This window comes from Nannospalax galili, unplaced genomic scaffold (assembly GCF_000622305.1).
Source record: "Nannospalax galili isolate Female #2095 unplaced genomic scaffold, S.galili_v1.0 scaffold518, whole genome shotgun sequence".
Taxonomy (NCBI): Eukaryota; Metazoa; Chordata; class Mammalia; order Rodentia; family Spalacidae; genus Nannospalax; species Nannospalax galili.
Genome location: NW_008342851.1, coordinates 1171485 through 1191808, shown reverse-complemented (window position 1 = coordinate 1191808; position 20324 = coordinate 1171485). Strand labels below are relative to the sequence as shown.

Genomic DNA, 20324 nt, shown 5'->3' with positions numbered 1-20324 from the left:
AATGTTAGGAATGCTCTCTTCTGCTGGCCAGTAGTTGTGAGTTCAATAAAAAAACCTACATGCAGCAGAACCACTCTTAAGACTACTTAAATTGCTAAGTTTAGCAGATCCTTACCTCAAACCTCAGCTACTTTCTGCGGCTATTGCTCTCTGTCAAAGGACTCCACATGAGCACACTGTAAGAGGTATAAAAGGACTCTGAAACAATGCCTCTAGAACTATACTAACCCCAGGAGATCCGTGCTGAGAGCCAGAACAGAGAGGAGCCAGGGCAGGCTGAGATAGGACAGAACAGGCAGTCCTGGAGGAGAAGGAACTCATGGGCCAGGGAGAGATTTCACACAGTTCTGACAACTTATCTCACAGTGAAATCTCCATGTGGTAATCCCTGGCTTTTGTTTCAATTTTTCTATAAGTTATGATACTTCTACAAGAAAAGATGAGCTAAATCAACAGTTTTCATCTCCCCAATTCTGGACAGATCTGTAGATAAATCCTCCTCCACTGACCAATTCCTGTCTTCCAGTTTTTGTTTGGTATCAGGATGAGCTGCAGACCCTTCATTCCAGTTTCTGGTAACAGATGGGCTTAAGATCACTATCTCACCATACACATTATAACTACACTGCTGAAGCCAACCTGCCCAGGCTCAGTAAATTTCCAAGATTTTTATAAGTCAGTTGTTTTTGTTTGTTTGTTCCTTCGTTTGTTTTGCAGCGCTGGACATCAAATCCAGGTCCATTCTACCAGTGAGCCAAACCCCAACCTTTTATAGGCCAGTTGTTACAGAAATTATAAATTTAAAATATCTAAACTTACAAGTAATTTATGATAGTTTGTCACCTTGATTGGGTTAATAAACACGTATGGCATTACTGAGTACATCTTTGGGTATATCTATGAGGGCATTTCCAGAGAGTTTTAACTGAAGAAGGAGACCCATGCTTAATGTGTCCAGCACCATCCCATGGGTAGGGGTCCTAGACTGAACAAAAGGGAAAACAAAGTGAGCTGAGCACCCAAGGTCATCCCTTTCTGCATCCTGATCTGCTCAGATGCTAGCATCTCTTGCTACCACAGCAGTGAGTTGTTCCTACTATCACGTCTTCCCCGCCATGAAGGGTATGATGAGTAGTATTAATTGTCAAGTGCACAGAGGTTAGAACCACCAGGGAGATGGACCTCTGGACATATCTGGGTGCTCTGGGTGGCACCATTCCACAGGTGCCAATCCTGGATTGGATAAGAGAGAAGAAGGGAGCCAAGCACTAGCATGCATGTGTGCACTGCTCTCCTCCTCTGACTGAGAACAACAGAATGAGCTACTTCAAGTTGCTGTTACTTCCCTGTCATGATGGATGGTACCTTGAACTGTGAGCTAAAATAAACACTTTCTTCTTTAAGTTGCTTTTGTCAAAATTTTATTTTATCATAGCAGCAGGAAAAGAAACCCATCCTCAAATCATACATCAACATAAATCTTTCTTACCGTAAATTGCATAAACCAGGTATTTTCATCAAAAGGAAGATAAAAGTGATACAACATATCGAAAACAAGAGCAATATTTACTTGAAACTAATTCATTTCCTAATTAATTCTCTCGGCTCTGGTCAATTATATCTGATATTATAAAAATTACATAATGTAACATGACTGACTACATGGTATTCTGCTCTGCTGAGCATCTCTTCACAGCTCTAAGTTCAATGACATTGGCCCTGGTGGGAATAAAAGTAGCACATGCTTTTTTTTGTTTTCAGGGCTGGTTGTTACCTGTTTATGGGAACAACATTAGTGCATATGGTCTTGAATAGAGAACACTTTGCCTCCTGTCCATATAACACTTCACAACTGCTCTGATCACAGAGGGGCCATATCACCATGCACAATAGCCGCCCAGGGCAATGGGACACACTCACTTTTGAAGCAGTTGGGTCCACTAGTCTCTGGCGATGCCGAGCTGAGTTGAAATGGCTCTTCGGAGGCTGCCCTTCCTGACAGTGAATGGAAGATGGGAAATGAACGAGTGGTGGGAAGGGAGAAAGTGGGTGTGGGATGATGGGAAAATGGTCAGAAAAGGGAGAGGGACAGTGTTTAACAGCGCTGTATATTGTTTAAACTAAAAATCCAATAAAAACACAACATGTATGCCCCCCAAAACCACATGCTCCATGCAAGTAATTTTATCAAAAACAGCCTATATGTGCATTTGTGTAAGAAGAGTCACAAGTCCAGCCCAGGATGCAGACATTTCCCAGAAAATCTATATTCTTCTACTAGCTGATCATTTTCTCTAATATCTCAGGGATAGTAAGGAAAACTGGAACATGATTTTCCTGAACCTGAACCTGAAGTCTACCTTCCTAAAGTAACAGAAAGCATTCCACAGCTTGCTTACTGTTAGACCTACCACCTGGTTGGCTACTACCTAAATGACCTGGGAATCACACTCTTCCCTGAAACCACAGAAATCCTCTGTCTTAGAAGCATCTCTCTCCATCATCTTAGTAGACTTCATCTTTTCTGATAACCATCAATAACTGCCTGTATATATATTGCCTTAAGTAGAGAATTACATTAAATTATAATATAAACCTACATCAAAGAGTGGTCTCTCCTTAAATCAACTGTTAATGCATATCTATGTATTTATATCTATGTATATTTATCTATCCAACTACCTACCTACTACTCACCTATCTATCCAGAGTGCACACACAACTGGATGACATGGAAAGGCTTAATATGTCCCATCATTCATTCTATGCCAAACAAACATATATTTGAAAGGGGCAATTTGATAGGGGCTCCCACATATTGTAGAGCTCCAGTCCCACCTTTCAAAGCTGTCCAATAGTGAATAAAAATTTAATAACAGAGTGCTACCTCCCCTATGGGCATTGACTCCAAAGAGGGAAGATGAACATTAACAGAGAGATGGTCTCTCAAAACCTCTGGACTGGGGAAGTGGCACGGTGGTAGAGCTGAAGCCCTCATTTCAATCCCCAGCATTGTAAATCAAAAACAAGCAAAAGAAAAAACAAAAACAAAAAACAAACCTGGGCTTTGAAGCTCAAAGCCCAATTCATGGGATAGAAAACATAAGGCAGCAAAATGACCCTGAGTTGAAGGACAGCATATACTCAGCTGTATTGAAAAGGGACGTTAAAGACCTTCTTAGGTAAAAATGCTATGTGTAATGTAGCGCTTACAAATTCTTTTCTTCCTTCTAGCAACAATAGTTCTAGTAACCTTAAGACCTGTATCAACCATACCCACTTGAATTGCCAACAATCTCTGTTATCCTGTTCACAGCATAACACTCACCTTTCAAAAAGGAAGCATTCTAAGAAATAGATTACAAGTCAGGATTAGGTTTTGGTTTTTAGAGCCTGTCCTGCCAATATGTGTCCTTCCTCTATCGTTTTCTGAAAAAATTGAGGGAAACAGTAATGAAATTCAGCTGGTCTAGAAAACATGCCAAGCTTTAGTAACAGAATTGATATTCATAAGCACACTAGATATTTAGAAAACAAGAAGCTAAGTATGGCTTTTCTTCTCAACAGAGCCTATAGCTTTTGAAAATAAACCATACATTCTTTAGTTTGAAGTTTTTAAATTGTCCTTTAAACTTAGTCAGGTGTAGTGATGTACACCTTTAGTCCCACCCAGCACTTGCGAGGCAGAGGCAGGTGGAGCACTGTGAGACTGAGGCCCTTCTGGTCTACATAGTGAGTTCCAGGCCAGCCGGGGCTACAGGGAGACCCTGTCTCAAAAAAGAAAAAAAATCAAAACAAACCAAACAAAATTATCCTTTAAACTTTTTTGTTTATCAGAATAGAGTTTTAATGTTTTCTCTCTTCTCCCTAGACATAGTTTCTCTTATAAATAGTTATCTACATTGATATATGTGGAGAACTCCCGCCCTGATTAACCTCCCTGTGGAATGATTACAACTGATTTAAGATTCCAATCCAGAGTGCCTGGCTCTCCCACATCAGAGGGGGGAAAAATTAATCTCAGCCTTAAATACACAATTACAGTCAATGTGCAAATTAACTAAATCCTAGGCCTGTGGTTTATTGCTCTTCTTCTGACTCCAAGGTGAAAATGTTATCTTTTTTTAATTAGCTAATTGTACCATGAACTCAGCAGGAGGCAGGCATAGATATTAAACCTGAGATCTGAATCCTTAAGCTCCTGCTTGGTGCTTGATAGAGAGCTCCTTTAGAAAGAGCACACACATCCTTAAGGAGGTGAGGGTTTTCGAACCTGGTTTCCATTTCACCTCATTCATCATCAAGACAATGAATCTGTTACAACAGACGGGCTTGCGATGAACAAATAGGTATATGAAATAATCAATGTAGTTACACAGAGATTCCAGTCATACATCTTAATAGAAACCAAGGAAGAGCCTGCAGGATTAATGTCATTTTAATGAATTGCATATAGAGTGAAAATAAAAGGATTGTGAACTACTCACAGCAAGTTTTCCTCCACAACGATTCACAGCGTAAACATTAATTTTCTATAAAACAGTCACATTTGTAGTCTATTGTGGGGGGGTTGTTGATAAGCCCTCTTATATTAGTTAGTTTGGGGATACCACGATCTTGTGGAAGTTGTACATAAAATCTTAGAAACTCTCGAAGAGGACTTTATTCACTAAGAAGCAGGACATGCCTATTTCTTCATTGTCAGGGAGACCCAAACTGAAAAGGTTTTTCCTTTATTTTTCCCAGTCTTGCTACTTACCAAATGTCGGAGGATATAAACAATACACCTCACACTTTCAATTAAGTATAACAATATCGCTTCAATTATATAAGGGGGTTTTGTATATGTATAATGTTTGGAATGGAGCTGAGGGTTGCAAGTACGCAAGGCAGGCGTTTTACCACTAAGCTACATCCTCAGCCTGCACATCACACATCTTTTAAGTAAACAAATGGAGTTTTCACAAACAGTTTCCTCAGGAAATCAAGCTCTCTTATACACCAAGGCTTGAAGGCCAAATGTTTCAATGTTGGAAACTTTACCTCTATCATGATATTAGCTGGAGCCTTTGTGTTATCAGGGTAGGGCCCGTGACAGCATTAGTGACTTTATGTAAGAGGAAGAGAGATATGAGCTGGCATACTTGCTCTGCCTCTCTATGGGATGGGTGAACCAGGCTATGAGACAGCATGAAGGACCTCAGCAAATGCTGAGCACAGGACAGTGCCCTGTTCTCGGACTTCCCAGCTTTTCAACCAATAGGCTAAAAATTATGTATTCTCTATAAATTACCTGGTCTCAGCTAACTCCTTATAGCAACAGCAAACAAACTATTTGCTTGAATAGCTTTCTATATTCACAAAAACATTAAATTCTATCACTCAACCCAGCATCAAAAGTAAAATTTGTGCCTTCTTTTTCTTTTCCCAAATTCTAAATCCTAAGAATCTGTTTCTCTTTCAAAATTACAGCCTTTAGAATTCTGTTATCTGTCATTCTAGACTGAGACATCAATCTCCTGGTACCATTTACCTCCTGCCTAATGACATCAACATCAGCAAAATAACAGATTGGACCTGGGTGGGCCCCAAAGGGCTCTGAATTAAATGGCTTATTTACATATGCAAATCAAAGGTCTTCACAGCAAAGAGCTGGGGAGGGAGGCTTGGGGAATGGAATCCTTCACAATTAGTTTCAGGAAACAGAAGCACATTCTAAATTTGCTTAGGTAGGCTCAACCAAAATCATTCTGCTATCATAACCATCAGTAATAAAAGTAGCAATCTTCAGTTATACAAATAAACAATTAAAAAATGACAAAAGAAAGTTGATATGTGCATAATGTTGCCATATAAGAGATATATTTCACCTCTATGCTAAATGCCTCCACCAAGCCTTCACCCATTAGATAAATTGTTTTAGAAATTATTAACATCCCTTAACACTACACATCACACTTTTTAAATAAATTATTGTTCCCTTAGCATTGCAAATCTGATAGCTTAGTACTTTAGCCTAATTTGCAACATGTAAACATATTTACAAGACTGCTTTGTGATAAACAATATATCAGGTATGGAATAATGGGTGCCCAGTGAATTTAGTTGTTTACAGCAGACTATTTATAAAAGCCTAATTCTTTAAATCAGGTAGAAGTTATTCATTCTCAAAATAAGAACCACAAGGAAAATTTAAAATAAAATGTATCTATAATTTTTGCATGAGTCTCATTTAAAAATGTATGTATATATATATCATTAGATATTTCCACCCTAAAGAATTTAAAATAAAGAAAATGGGAGGGTGGACAGAAAGCCTTACAATGAATCATAAAAATCTTCAAGGACTCTTAGACTACTTCCTAAGTTCTATTCAAAATAGTTTTAATCCTAAAAATAATCACACACATTCTTAGAGAAGAATAAACTTTTCCACCCAACTCAGAGATGGTCTTTGTAATAAACATAATTCATTTGCAATCACAGCTCTTATTAAACACTAACTTTAAGTGCAACAAAGTTTATTTCACACAGATATTACTACAGAGACTCTTGAACATCAGTAAAGCAATCCAGGACTTTGTAAAGTTGAAACACTCCATAAAAATAAATTGGTCGAAAGAATTCACAAACTAGGGAGATTTAACAATTATCAAGCTTATCAAAATAGGGATCAGAAATCCCAAAGAACGTTGAAGAAATGTATCATCTAAAAGATAGAGCACATTTCCCATTGTGACATCAGAGTTGTCTAAGATGCATGGAACTAATCACACAATGATTTATGAAAATCTCTATAATTAATAACACTGTGATATCATTTCTTCTCATCTTCTCTCAAAGCTAGGGTTTTCAAAATAGCTCAAGAGGCAAAGCACTAAACTGGGATAAAGAAAGGGTGCCCTCACCATAAGAGTAGATCCTACGACTATGCCTATCTGGGGATTTCCATTGCAATCCTCATTCTTTAAATTATGAATTAATTCATCAGAACTACAAGCAATGCATCCTGTTCCCTCATCTACTTTCTTTCCTTTTAAAGCAAATGCTGGTTTCTATCAACTAAACTGATGTTGTGACTGGAAGTCAAAATCAGTACTGGAGGTATAGTTTGGTGTTAGAATGCCTGCTGAACATGGAGGTACCCTGCATTCAAGGCCTAGCTCCCCCCACCCACCCCCACCCCTACATGTATGAGCACTCTGGTCACAAAAACCTTCACAAAAGGAGTAGTTCTTAAGCTGTGGTGAGATAGGAGCTCCTTGGTAATAAGGGATTTGTTAGTAATGCTTTAGGTTGTGTCCCAAACTTCTGTCATTGATTGTTTTCTTGTATCTATGCACTCTGCATGCTATTAAATATTCTGCATATAATTATTTTTTAAACAGTTTTATTTTAGAAAGATGAGTCCTTTACAAAAAGCCAACATTTTAATTATAATAAGGGGGCCTAATAATAACATCTTGAAATCATGGCTTTGTTACACTATTCATATTTTTTTCTAAGGCATATTAACAAAAATCTAATAAATATTAAATTCAAAACATCTGTGCACTCACTGGTACTGTTCCATGTGAACTAAAATACCACTTTAATAGTGTCTATTGAAATAGGTTCATTGTATTTCAGTGTTTAGTAAGTATATTAGCTACCCTTTTCATTGCTGGACAAAATACATGACAAAAACAACCTAGGGAAGAAAGGGCTTGTGTTGGCTCACAGTTGGATGGTACAACCCACCAAGGCATGCTGTCGAGAGCATGAGGCAGCTAGTCATGGTGCATCCACAGTGAATGATGAATGCTGTGCTCACCTTGCCTCCGCCTATTTTTTCAGTCTAGGACCACAGCCCATGAAATGGTGCTGCTCACATTTAGGATGTGTATTCCCACCTCAGTCCAGAAACTCATACACACATGCCTAGAAGTTTCATCTCTTAGATGATTCAGGATCCTGTCAAGTTGACAATAAATGCTGCCTTTCAAAGCAAGCAAAATTACAGGGCATGGGATGGCACCAGTTCATACATGAGCACTTTTTAATTTAGTATTTGTTTACTTATTTTGAGAAAATATCTTATGTATTCCAGGCTGGCCCCGAGCTTACTGTGTAGCTGAGGATGATCTAGAATGACCGATCTTCCTGCCTCTACCTTGCAAGTGCTGAGATTTCAGGTGTGCACCCAGTTTATGCTGTACTGGCAGTATAACTCAAGGCTTCATACATGGCAACTAATCTACGTCCCAGCCCCTAATTCAGTATTTAATATATAATCAGTAGCCTGCATCTCACCTTGGGAAAGCCTATTTCTACAGGGGAATTTCCAATGGACCTGAGTAGTCCAGGCCCTGCACTTTAAGTGTGAAGAGTGAGGATGGTGGGGGGGGGGGGGGTGAGGATTTCTCTGCCAGTGTCTCAACTGCCTACTCTTGGATGTCTTCCAGAGATCACCAACTTCACACATGACCCAATTCTTGATCTCTGCTCCCAAGCCTGCCCTCCCCAGTGATCCCATCTCCAGGAAAAATACCACCATTTTCCCAGGTAATCTGACCTGTCATCTAGAAGTCAGCATGGCTGTTTCATTCCTGACTCAGTTTCCCTCTTCTCAGCCTCTCTAGTGGGCCAGATAGTTCTATCACTATATAAACCACCAACAAAACCTATTGTAACAGATTTTATACACCATGCTTTCCTCTACATTATCCACCTCGTCTAGTCATCTGCTTTGTATGAGGGTCACAGTAGTGAACTATCAGAACAATAGGAATTTGTTGTCTATAGCCCAAGGCACGTGAAGTCTGAGATGGCAGTATCAGCTGGGTTGCGTTTCTGGGAGCTGTGAGGGAAAGGTCTGATCTAGGCCTCTCTCCTTGGCTTGTCTGTTGCTGTCTTCTCCTCTGTCTCTTCAAATCATCTTTCCTTAATACCATGTCTGTCTTGGTATCCAAATCCTGCCTTTTTATAAAGAAGCCAGTCATATGGAATTGGAGTGGACACTAACAACTTTCAGTTTGACTACCTCTGTAAAGGCTCTTCTCCAAATATGTCCATTCAGAAGTACTGATATTAGGACTACAATGTGTTTTGAGAAACCACAACCCATCATGCTTATCCAAGTCATCCAGACTCCAGCGCGACCTCATCTATAGCCTATCTTTCCAGGGCAACCAAAACCACTCCAGTGACAAGCAAGCCATGTCACTTCCTCACTTCTCCCCAAACTTCCAGTATCTTCCACAGCCTGCAGTCATGGCCAGTCCAGCCCCACTACTTGTCCTCATTCTTATTACTCATGTCCTTTGCTCAAATTGCTCTGGCCATACTGGTCTTTGTGCTGTTCCCCAGCTCTTCAACCACTTTTCCAGATCAGGATCCCTAGGTTGCTCTTAGTAGAACACCCTCCCCTTACATGTTTTGCTAAGCATGACCATTTGCTTAATTCAGGAAGACTCATACATGTCCTTCCCTGAAAGAAGAACACCCCGCCACCCTCTTCCTTTACTTTTACTTCATTTGTGACCACACCTGACCTAATGCAGTATGGGTGTTCCTGTATAGCTTCCAATAACCATCACAGGGCTGGGGAGCGTCCCTCTCATTGTTTTCTACCTAAGCCAGTTGATGCCTCATAAGTACATTTTGAATCAATATGTTAAGCAAATTTATACTCATACAGTATAGAGTTAAATATCATGAACTGAACCTCGTCCAGGGTTCCAGTCAGGGTTCTGCAGGATACAGAAGGCATTGCTGGGTTCATTTGATAGATGCTCACATAGGGATAGTGAGTAGCTCTCTACTCGTAGGCTTGGAGAGGAAAAGGAAGAGAACTGCTTCCAGAACCTGAAGCAGAGAGCTGGGAAGGGAAGATTTCGTAGGACATCATTCAGCTGGTCCAAGCCAGTGCCACAGGGACACCAACCTGACCTCCAGCATGCCTTGTGGTATCTCTACTCTTGGACAAACCCAGCCAGGCACCACCAAAGGCCAGGAAAGCATATAAGAAGGTAAGAAGAGAGAGGTATGGAGGAGAGATGGAGAGATGGAGCATGAAATAGGAGTCGGGTGGAGAGGAACAGGAAAAAAGCCACAGTAGTGTGGAAGTCAAAGAGAAGACAGGCCCCCTTGAACTCTGAGCCAACTTAGCAGGAAGAGGGAGTCTGCTGCTTTCCTCCTCTCTCTGTCCAGTCTCATCTTCTTAACCAGCATGCCTTGCTTCAAGTTCAAAGCCGATTTACTGTTTCAGAAAAGCTGTGGATTTGTCTGTGCATCCGATGGGGAGGGGAGGAAAACACTTTGTGCTGAGAAGCCACCTGGCACTTTTCCGCTCTGGTTTTCACTTTCCAAAAATGCTGAGGCGGCAAACTAGATATTATGCATGAAGCCCACATATCTAATCATGAGGATTTCTCTTTTGTCAAGGTTTCACGATGTAATTCTTATAGTTCTGCAGTCTCGAGTCGAAAGAAAACCCTGGGATTGGATTCTTGATGAAATTCTCACTTTGCATTCAAATTTACTTCATAAGCTGGTATAGTTCCATTTGCCTTTTAAAGTTATTCAACATTAGGAAAGGAGAAAGACCATCCTCCAAGGAATCTCCTCCAGCCCTGAGAAGCCAGGAACCTCAGCATTATCTGAAGAGAGGAGAAAACCAGTATCCTCCAGGTTACCACCTGATGACATTCAGCACCGTTGGTCATTTCACCATCCTGCATCTCCAACCATACAGAGATAAGAAGTTCTGAAATTCCAAGACCTTGTCTAAAAGCCAATACAATAAAGTTTACAAATGAGCAAATTCAATTATTGGGTCCATGTCACAGTTCAGTTTTCTTACAGGCTTCCAAATACGTGTATTTAGAGATGCACTGTATTGACAAGCCATTTAGAAAGTGTGTATGTTCACTGTTGTTCATAGAGAAATGTTTGAGTCTTAGACCATATTCTACCCATCAGTCAACAATCCTTTGTTAGAGCAGTTCAGAACATTATATATTGATTCAAATTAATGAATTCTATGTCAAAGGCCAGTTAACATATTCTACCATAGACAATAAGTTTATGGATGTAATTACTGATTTGAGCTCCAAAAACACAGAACAATTACACTGTAGCCCATATGTCAACCCACTTAAAGCACTTCAATTTAGAAGAAAAAAAAATCGAATGATATCACATGCCACACATTTTTAATGAGAAAAATTACAAGATACCTAAATTAAAAGAAGCACTTTTCCACAGGGAAATCTGGGGGGGAAATGTTTTAGGTAAACCAATTTTCTGAAGGCAAAATAAAAATTTCAACATAGCTCTGAGTTGTACCCAAAGCAAATTACTGCCAGCAAGTAATAAGGCTCTGATAATGAGACCTGATTAGGGTTTAAATTAAGCAGAGGATGCAGCAGCCTCCTCAGTGCTGTTCCGATGGGTTTCATCTGTTTAGCAAGCATGAGACGAATGACCAGGGTCCCAAGAAAGGTCTAGTTTTGCAGACTAGGAGAGGATGCTGTTGAAATGACCTCACATCTGGCAGGTGCTCATCACACAGGTTCATTTATGAAACAGATTAGCATGCCTTCGCCAGCAACCACCATAATCACAACTCGGAGTACCTAGGAGAGTGCTGCTAAGGCGTAATGTGATGACTCTTAGGTCTTCCACTAGGAGTGTGAGCAAGATATGCTCTTGGATGGAGTGCATGAAGGATAATCTTCCCTCTCCCACTTATAAAGAAGGCCCTGACGCTTAGAAGATGAGAACTTCACATACTTAAAAGTACAGTTATTCTCACATCTAGATCACACTGCCATAATTTCATTCTCTACTCTTAAGATGAAACCTACTTTTGCCTTGAGAATGAAAAACAAAATGGTATTTGGGCTTTCTTATGAGAGTTCCTCATGGGGTAGACACAGTACATGTGAGAGGTGCTGGGGCTTAGTAGAGAATGTGTGAGGACTCCTGGCTAATTAAATGCTGACCATGTATGCTTAGCAGAGTCTCAGGTTCTCCACGTACCAACTGAGGCTCTAACAGATACCTCCAAAGGGTTGTGAAACAAGTAAGGTACACACCATGCCAGGCTTGACTAAACATGTAACTCACATTGGTTATTAGTGCTACAGAGGTAGCTGTCAGTCACTTCTAATTTTTACTACCCTCGCATTGACTCAGTTCACTTCCTGTGATTAAGCTCTGCATAACTTTCTATGAGGATTTGAACATTTTCTTAATTTCTTTGCAAACAACAGCAGAACCTACCAGGAGCTTCAGCTCCTTGCCCCTAAGACCCAGGTTTATGCAGATCACCAATGTCTCAGGTGCCTTATCTTAAAGGACTCTCTTGAAGCCGCAGCATTCAACAAGTGCCTCTCATCACCCAATGCAGGCAAAATCTGGGCCGCTACCTTTGAAAACAATTGAGCAGTGACTGCAGGCTGGAAGCAGATGGCAGCAGAGCGACCTCCTGAGAGCCTGACTCACACAGAGTTTTCTGCTCCCCTCCAGCCAAGCATCCTCACCCCAGCATAAAAGACCACAGCGTCTTTCCCAGGCTGCCAGAGCATTTCCCCTCTGATTGTCCCAGACACCCCATGACCTGTAGAATAGGAAGGAAACATACTACACAACCGATGACCACAATTCTGTTATTTTGTAAAGTCAGAGGATGGGAAGTGGTAGGAGGGAAGTGTTGATGCCAGGGAATCAAATGAGGGCAGATGACAGAGAAGCACAGGAAGTGTTTGGAAAAGAAAACAAGAAAGGCTGCTGACGAAAAAGACTCCAGCAAAAAGGAAAAGGTGTTCGTTGCCAAGAAAAATGTGCTAATCTTATGCAGCTGAAGGAGATATTTGAAGAAGCATTGTAAGACGTTTGTCTTTAACTCCTTAATGCTTAATCCTGAAGACACACTCAATCCTGAAACATTCAAAAAACAATAAGGCTAACCTAGGGTCTGCACTCTGAGCAGGACTTGTCTCAATGTGAGCCTCATTTTTAGGGCAGTAATAAAGGGTGAGGATGTTATATTTTTATTGCTTCAATCATACTGCAAGATTCTTGAAAGAAAGTAAATTCTTTTAAAAAATATTTTATTATTTTTATTTTATGTATATGCATGTATTGCCTGCATGTAGGTAAGTGCACCCATGTCATGCAACACCCGCAGAGGACAGAAGAGGCTTTTGGATCCCCTGGACTGGCGTTATGGACAGTTGTTAGCTGCCACGTGGGTTCTGGGATTTGAATTTAGGTCTTCTGCAAAAAGAGTCAATGTTCTTAACTGCTGAGCCATCTCTCCAGCCCTGAAAGTAAATTCTGGGATACATGATTTTTAAAATGCATATGTACTAGGCTTGGTTGCACCTTACATCTGTTAATTATATCTTTGTAACAATCCTATGACATGAAAATTATTACTGTACCCATTATACAGATGAGAACATACATGCATAAAGAAATTTTAAAATGTGTCTGGGGTGACAAGGCTGGTAAGGACTGAAGCTGGGATTAAAATACAGAGAGATTGGCCTGAGTTTGTATTCTTAACCAATTCCCTACAGAGCCTCTCCTTGGCCACAACTGATGAATAATAAGATATGTTTAACACTTCTTTGAGGTACCATGATTCATCAATATGACTTAAATTCAGTGATCTCAAGAACATTAAGATGCTTGTGAAGGATATATAAATCCCTACTTAAGCTGAAACCTACTGCTATATTAAAAACCTGATTTTGAGAGCCACAAACTCAGTCTCAGGCATGACTTGAGTTCTAGGATGAAGAGCCTTTGAGTCAAACAATACTCCCCCAGCCAATGCTGCCCACTGCTATCGTCCACACTGTAGAAAATGTGAGGTACTCCATGACCCATGCCAACTCAATTAAACAAGGGCCCAAAGGGGAGGAGAGAAATAGGTGGTGGGCCAGCACTACACTGAGAACTATTGGAGACTGATTGCTGCTGGATGAGGAAGAGTATGCCTTACATACAATCTCAAGATGGGCTGACTAGACTCTAGTGGACAAATTTACACTGAAGGACAGTATGCCTGAATAGATAGGATTTAACATGTATGGCAGAATGAGGTCCCGTGGAGGAATAAGGGAGGCATGGATTGGGGGCGGTCTAAATTTTATTAAGAACTGCTTTATGAAATAACAAAAGCTCAAAAAATTTTTATATTAAAAAAAGGTGATCTCCAGGAAAGTTTACTCTTTTTAAAAATATTTTATTTATTATGTTTATTTTATGTGTATGAGTGTATTGCCTGCATGTATGTGAATGCACCCATGTTCTGCAATGCTGCAGAGGTCAGAAGAGGACTTTGGATTCCCCTGCAACTGGAGTTAAGAATGGTGTGTAGCCACCATGTGGGTCCTGGGAATCAAACCCAAGTCCTCTGAAAGAGCAGTCAGTGCCCTTAACCACTGAGCCACCTCTCCAGTCCTGGAGGGTCTACTTTTAAGATCTCTAGATAGGCTGACTAAACTCCAATTGATGAACTTGACACCGAAGGACATCTGGTACAAATGCTTGACCAGACAGGATTTAACATGTATGATGGAATACATGAGAATGGATAGTGGGGGATGGATGGGAGAAGGGGTCTAAATTTGATTAAGAATTGTTGTATGAAATGTACAAAAGCTCAATAAAAATATCTTTTAAAAAAAGAAAATGGGAGGTGCTCATGGACCATGCACTCCCCTCTAGATTATACTCCCTGTATATAAATCATTCATAGTATATGATCTTAGACTCATTGACAAGGCTTCACCTGACATTGTCAACATCAATGGCTATGCTGAATCCATTCCTCAGTATCACTGCCTTCCAATTATCTTTGAGTTTGATTTTTAAAAAATAGATAAGATAAAGATGCCTCCTTTGATCTAAAAAAACAGAAAACTTAACTAAGAGAACATTTTCTAATCTAATCTTGTTGACTGTAGGAAGAGAGGCTTCTGGGAAGAGGACCAGGTAGAAGGAAATGGGGAGACAAGGAAGGAAAGAAAAGGAGCTAAGGGTCAATGACCACAAACTTTTGTCTCAAATAAAGGTGTTAAACCAACAAATACTACAGATCTTTGATACTTAAATATAGCAGAGTATTAAGGAATACCCAAAACACACACACACACACACACACACACACACACACAAATGCAAAATAGCAGTTTTCAGTAATGGAGGGCACAATAAAAAAATTTAATGTGTCCAGTGTCTGTTACAGAAAAGGAAAAATGAGTAGGAATGAGGAAATGGCTGAAATACATTCTCATACACAGCAACAGAGTAAGAGCTACAAGATTGCTATGATCTAACAAGGTACTAGATGTCCTCACCAACGCAGCAATAAAAGGAAAAGTAAAAAGCAAATAATTGCAAAGTTATTCTACTCGAAGCTGATAAAATCTTTAATATCATGAGTTTCTACAGATATTGAGTTTTGAATTATTAGAAGAGAGCAAGAGAGATTTCAGACATAAGCTCCACATATAAAAATAAGTAGTATTTATATATTTAATATCAATAACAAATTAGAAAACACTAAAGGAAAAATGAGATGATTCACAGTAGCAACAAAAACTAATGGTATCTAGGAATATATCTATCAAAGGTTGGGCAGGATCTATAATATAGTGACAATTAAAATATAGCTTATGGGCAATGGACATATATACCATAAACAGATGATCAGACACCAGTATTCCCTAATTAATTTGAAGAGCCTCCACAATTCCACATGAAATTCGAATTAGATCTGGCTTATAAAATTAAATGAGTTAAAAAGTTTACTCAGAAGAGTAACTGTTCAAAAATCCAAATCAGGGACCAGGGAGATGGCTCAGTCATTAAGAGTACAGGCTACTCTTGCAGAGGACCTGGGTTTGATTCCCAGCTCCCACATGGCAGCTAACAACTGTCTATAAATCCAGTTCCAGGGACTCTGATGCCCTCTTCTGACCTTTGCAGGTATTGCACAGCACGGGTGCAGTTACACACATGTAGGCCATACACTCACACATAAAATAAAAATAATAAACTATTTTAAAGAAAGAAAGGACACACTTAAGTAGGGAAAAGTATGGCAAGAAATTCACTGTGTGCCAGGAAAGATATTTGATCCATACTTCATACCATACTCTCTTAAAAAAAAAATCAGATTAATAAAGAAAAACTAATTTCAAAACAAAATCCTGATTTGGGGATACAGCTCAATGATACAAAAGGTACTTCACATTGGCCCTAAGTTCAATCCCCAACATTTAAAAAAGAAATTAATTTTAAAAGAAAGGAAGCATGGAGGGTTTTTTTTTTTTTTTATGAGCAATGACTCAAAAACCATTTCTTACACAGGAACAGAACATGAAAATCATGATATCTGGTACTAGAAACACCATGATAAATTACACTGTGACAAAATGTAAGCCTCTGCATGACCGGAGACGTTGTAACTAAATGCTAAGGGAGCAGACTGAAATAAGATATTCCTAGTGTGTAAGATTGTAGTTTGATAAAGAGCAAAAACAATGAATAAAAGACATGACTGAACACGTCAGAGAATATGAAACCTAAAAACGTCACTGTTGTGTAAAAGCATGTACAACCTCTCTGGTATGAGTCAAAGTGAAAGAACAAAATCATTTTGTGATCACCAGAATGAAAATTAAGAAGAATCTAAATGCCAGGCACTGTGAATGTTAAGAGAAAAATGAAGAAAACACTGGCTGAAGAACTTTGACAGGTTTATTGGCAATATCAATTAGGGTTAGCAACATTCATGCCACAGAACTCAACACTCATGCTTCTTGGCACACATCCTAGAATAACTCTTATGCACTGTTATAGTTTGAATATGAGATGTCTCCCACAGGCCCATGTGTGTCAAACATTTGGTCCCCAGTTAGTGGCACCGTTTGGAGAAACTGGAATCTTGAGGAGGTGAACAGTGTGACTGGAAGAAGTAGGTCAGTGGGAAGCAGGCTTGAGAGTCAAAGCCTGCCCCACTTTGGGCACAAGCTCTCTGCTTCCTGCCATTGTCAGCTCCTGCCACCACGGATATAGCTGTTCCAGTCCCCATGCCGGCCCAGCTATGATGGACAACCAGGCCTGTCTAACCTTTTGATGCTGCAGCACAGCACTGTCATGTACAAAGTTCATGGTCAAAAACCATCTAATCAAGTTACAAGACAACAACAGCAAGAGCAACAGCAACAACAAATCGCAAACAAAACCTCATTTGGTGTGTCAGATTTTGTGTTGGCGTGGTTATCTGTGGCTGCACATGTGGCCCATGGGTCACAGGTTGGATAATCCTGGGCCTATACCTCTTAAACTATGAGCTCAAAGAAAGCTTTCCTCTGAGTTGTTTCCATCAGACATTCCGTCACAATGACAAGAAAAGTAACTAACACCTATGGACAGCAAGAAGTCCACGTGTGACCATCCTGTGAAGTCCTCTTCTTAATGGTAACCCCCTAACCCCCCCAAACGCCTAACAGTTTTTATCAGAAAAGAGAAAAAACAAAGAAAGAAATCATGAATACATAAGAAAAAACTAAGCAGTACTTAAAATGCATGCACTCAATATGTACACACACATAAATACATACACGTGAACCAATCCTGAATGACAAAAACCTAGCTGCAAAATACACAGGAAAGAATAGGAACATCAGTTAGAAGCGTGCACACACACACACACACACACACACACCAAATTGCCTATGATGGCTGTTTCTGGGAGGAAGAGTGGACAAGGAATGAAAGGCTGGAGGAAGGTCCTCAGCCTGTCCCACTCCTGTGATATTTTAACTTCTGTTCTGTTGTGATGTCTAGTTGCATTCATTAAAAATGCTATTTGAAGAAAAATGACAAATCGTTAGCACTTCTCAGGTTTAGATGTCAGATGCAGGAGAGACAGTAACACCATTCTTGGTAGTTTTCAGCATTTTAGGAATTTTTCAAATCATTTTACAAGACCATCATTTATAGCTTGGTCATGTAACTAGGTAGCCATAATGCTTCTCTAGGTCAATATTTAAAAGAAGAGATTCCAATGTAATAAACAGCACAATCAAAAGATAGTCCTACGCATCAAAACTGTCTTTGTGTAAATGTATAGCATTTGACTCAAATCAGATAACAACAAAATCAGACTTAAAATCAGGAAGGCTCCCAGTCAGCATGTTTCTTCGTGTTCCAGACAACACGCATAATCTCTAATCTTTTCCTCCAGACACTGACATTGACTGGCACATGTGAGGGCAATTAATAGCTCTTCCAAGTTGAGATGCATATCTCACTTTTCTTTTCGGTCAAGTGCAAATAGTAAAATAAAACAAAACTTCCATAGCTACTGAACAAAGGATTTATTCATTTAAGTTCTAGGTCTTTGATATCCCTCCCTTTTCCATCCTGAGCATCACAGTTAAAGGTGCCACCTATGACTGGGCCTTCGGTCCCCCTCTGTGCCTGATACAGCTATCATAGGCATCCCACATGTCATCCTCAGGGTCTCCCCTTCTCCAAGAGTAACCTCAGCAGGAATTCAGATTAACCTTGTACCCTAGATATTTTTCAAAATTACAGGAGCCTGCCAGAGCCAGAATTTAATTCATGTGGGACAACCATCAACCAATGTAGGTCAGGAGCCCATGGTGGGATTAAGGCTTCAGCTTTCTCAGGAGTCTTCAGATGGACAGTCGCAGGCTGTTTCTTCAGTGTTTTCAGGAGGCCCCAGGGGCCATGCAGTGACCTTATATTGCCTCTCCTTCCTCTTTCTCTTCCTTGCACATCTCTCCTCCCTGGTCCTGCTTCATGAGAACCCCTCCATTACGCAGGCCCTTAAATCCTCTTCTCCAGATCTGCTTTCAGAACTCAAATAAAGAGACTACCACCTAATTCATGTCTAAAATTATCCTTTATTATTAACCAGATTTACAAATTTCTACATATGTAGGTACCAAACAGCTCGTGCACTTTAGACACAAAAATATAAAGAGAAAAATAATCCTCCTCCTCCTCCTCCTCCCCATCACCCTCCTCCTGAGTATGAGATTTAGTGATTCACTCCTAAGAACCAAAAGTGGTGAGGGGTCATGTCGGAGATTAGATTAGAAAAGGCTGTGACATTTGTCCTGCTGGCTCCCTCTTGCTCATTTTGATAGTTTTCTGTGAGCTTCCTTTAGGAGAAGCCAACATAACAAGAAGCAGAGTGTGGCTGATAGGCATCACCTTGAGTAGAACTGAGGTCCTTAGTTTAGCAACTGATGAGGAGGTGACTCTGGCCAATAGTCACTCAAAGATCCTGCTTCATCTAGCCTAGATGACAACATCCCTAGCCAAAGGATCACCTAGCTCAGCTATACCTGGATTTCTGACCCACAAAACCTGCAACACAAAAAATGCCAATTATTTCCAAAAGCTAGGTTTGGGTATAATATATAAACAGTCACCGAAAACCAATATACACTTAACCATAATAAAAAATAATTGCCAACACTATGGGTAGACTACATGGAGCATGCCGAATGTCTAGTTCTTTTTCTGTCTTGCTCTTGTTCAATACACTCCACTATGTGTTCAGCAACACAGACACAAAAGTTGACTCTTAAAAACAGTACAGTCCCTGCTTTTGTGGAAAAGGCAAATTCACAAAGTAGGTGGCAAACATACTTATATAAGCTCATATTTTAAATTATGACCTTTTGACATATACCTGATTTCTACTGACCCTATAAGTCAATTATTAAAAGTGTAATTAAAATGTGTGTTGCCAATATAACACAATTTCTAGTCAATGAAAACCTTTAAGGTTTATTTCATCTGCTCAAGACATAAGAATATATTTATAAGCCAGGCATGGTGGCACACGCCTTTAATCCCAGCACTCAGGAGGCAGAGTCAGGCGGATCTCTGTGAGTTCAAAGCCAGCCTGTCTACATAGTGAGTTCCAGGACAGCTGGGGCTACAGGGAGACCTTGTCTCAAAAAGACAAAAAAAAAAAAAAAAATTATAAAAGAATTCTGATTTCTTCTCCATGAACATTCTTACAGGAATCAGGCCTTTTCCTTCCATTCATTCCGCAAACTATTCCCACAGGCAGAAAACTCATGAAATAGTGAATTGGAAGATGTGATATCCAAACATTCTGCAATATTTTCCAAATCAACTACTGGGAAGTCTACATTTTCATCTTTCTGATAACCTCTGTTCAAATGCAATAACATCTAGAACAAAATAGAGATGTATCTGAATGAGGTTACTTCTATCCTTTGTGACATTTCCAGGGTGCTGACTAGACAGGA

At 39.9% G+C, this 20324-nt stretch overlaps 1 protein-coding gene across 5 annotated transcripts in view; it reads right to left on the bottom strand.

Moving 5' to 3' along the window:
• The window catches only part of Mast4 (microtubule associated serine/threonine kinase family member 4), a 648204-nt gene that overhangs the window by 343621 nt on the left and 284259 nt on the right, over nucleotides 1-20324 (bottom strand). Inside the window, exon 4 of one of the 5 annotated variants that reach the window (XM_029566302.1) lies at nucleotides 1921-1995. The exons of the other annotated variants lie outside the window; for them this stretch is intronic. Within the exon in view, the coding sequence (XP_029422162.1) occupies nucleotides 1921-1995 (75 nt within the window). The remainder of the gene's footprint in view (nucleotides 1-1920; nucleotides 1996-20324) is intronic. 5 annotated transcript variants of the gene reach the window in all.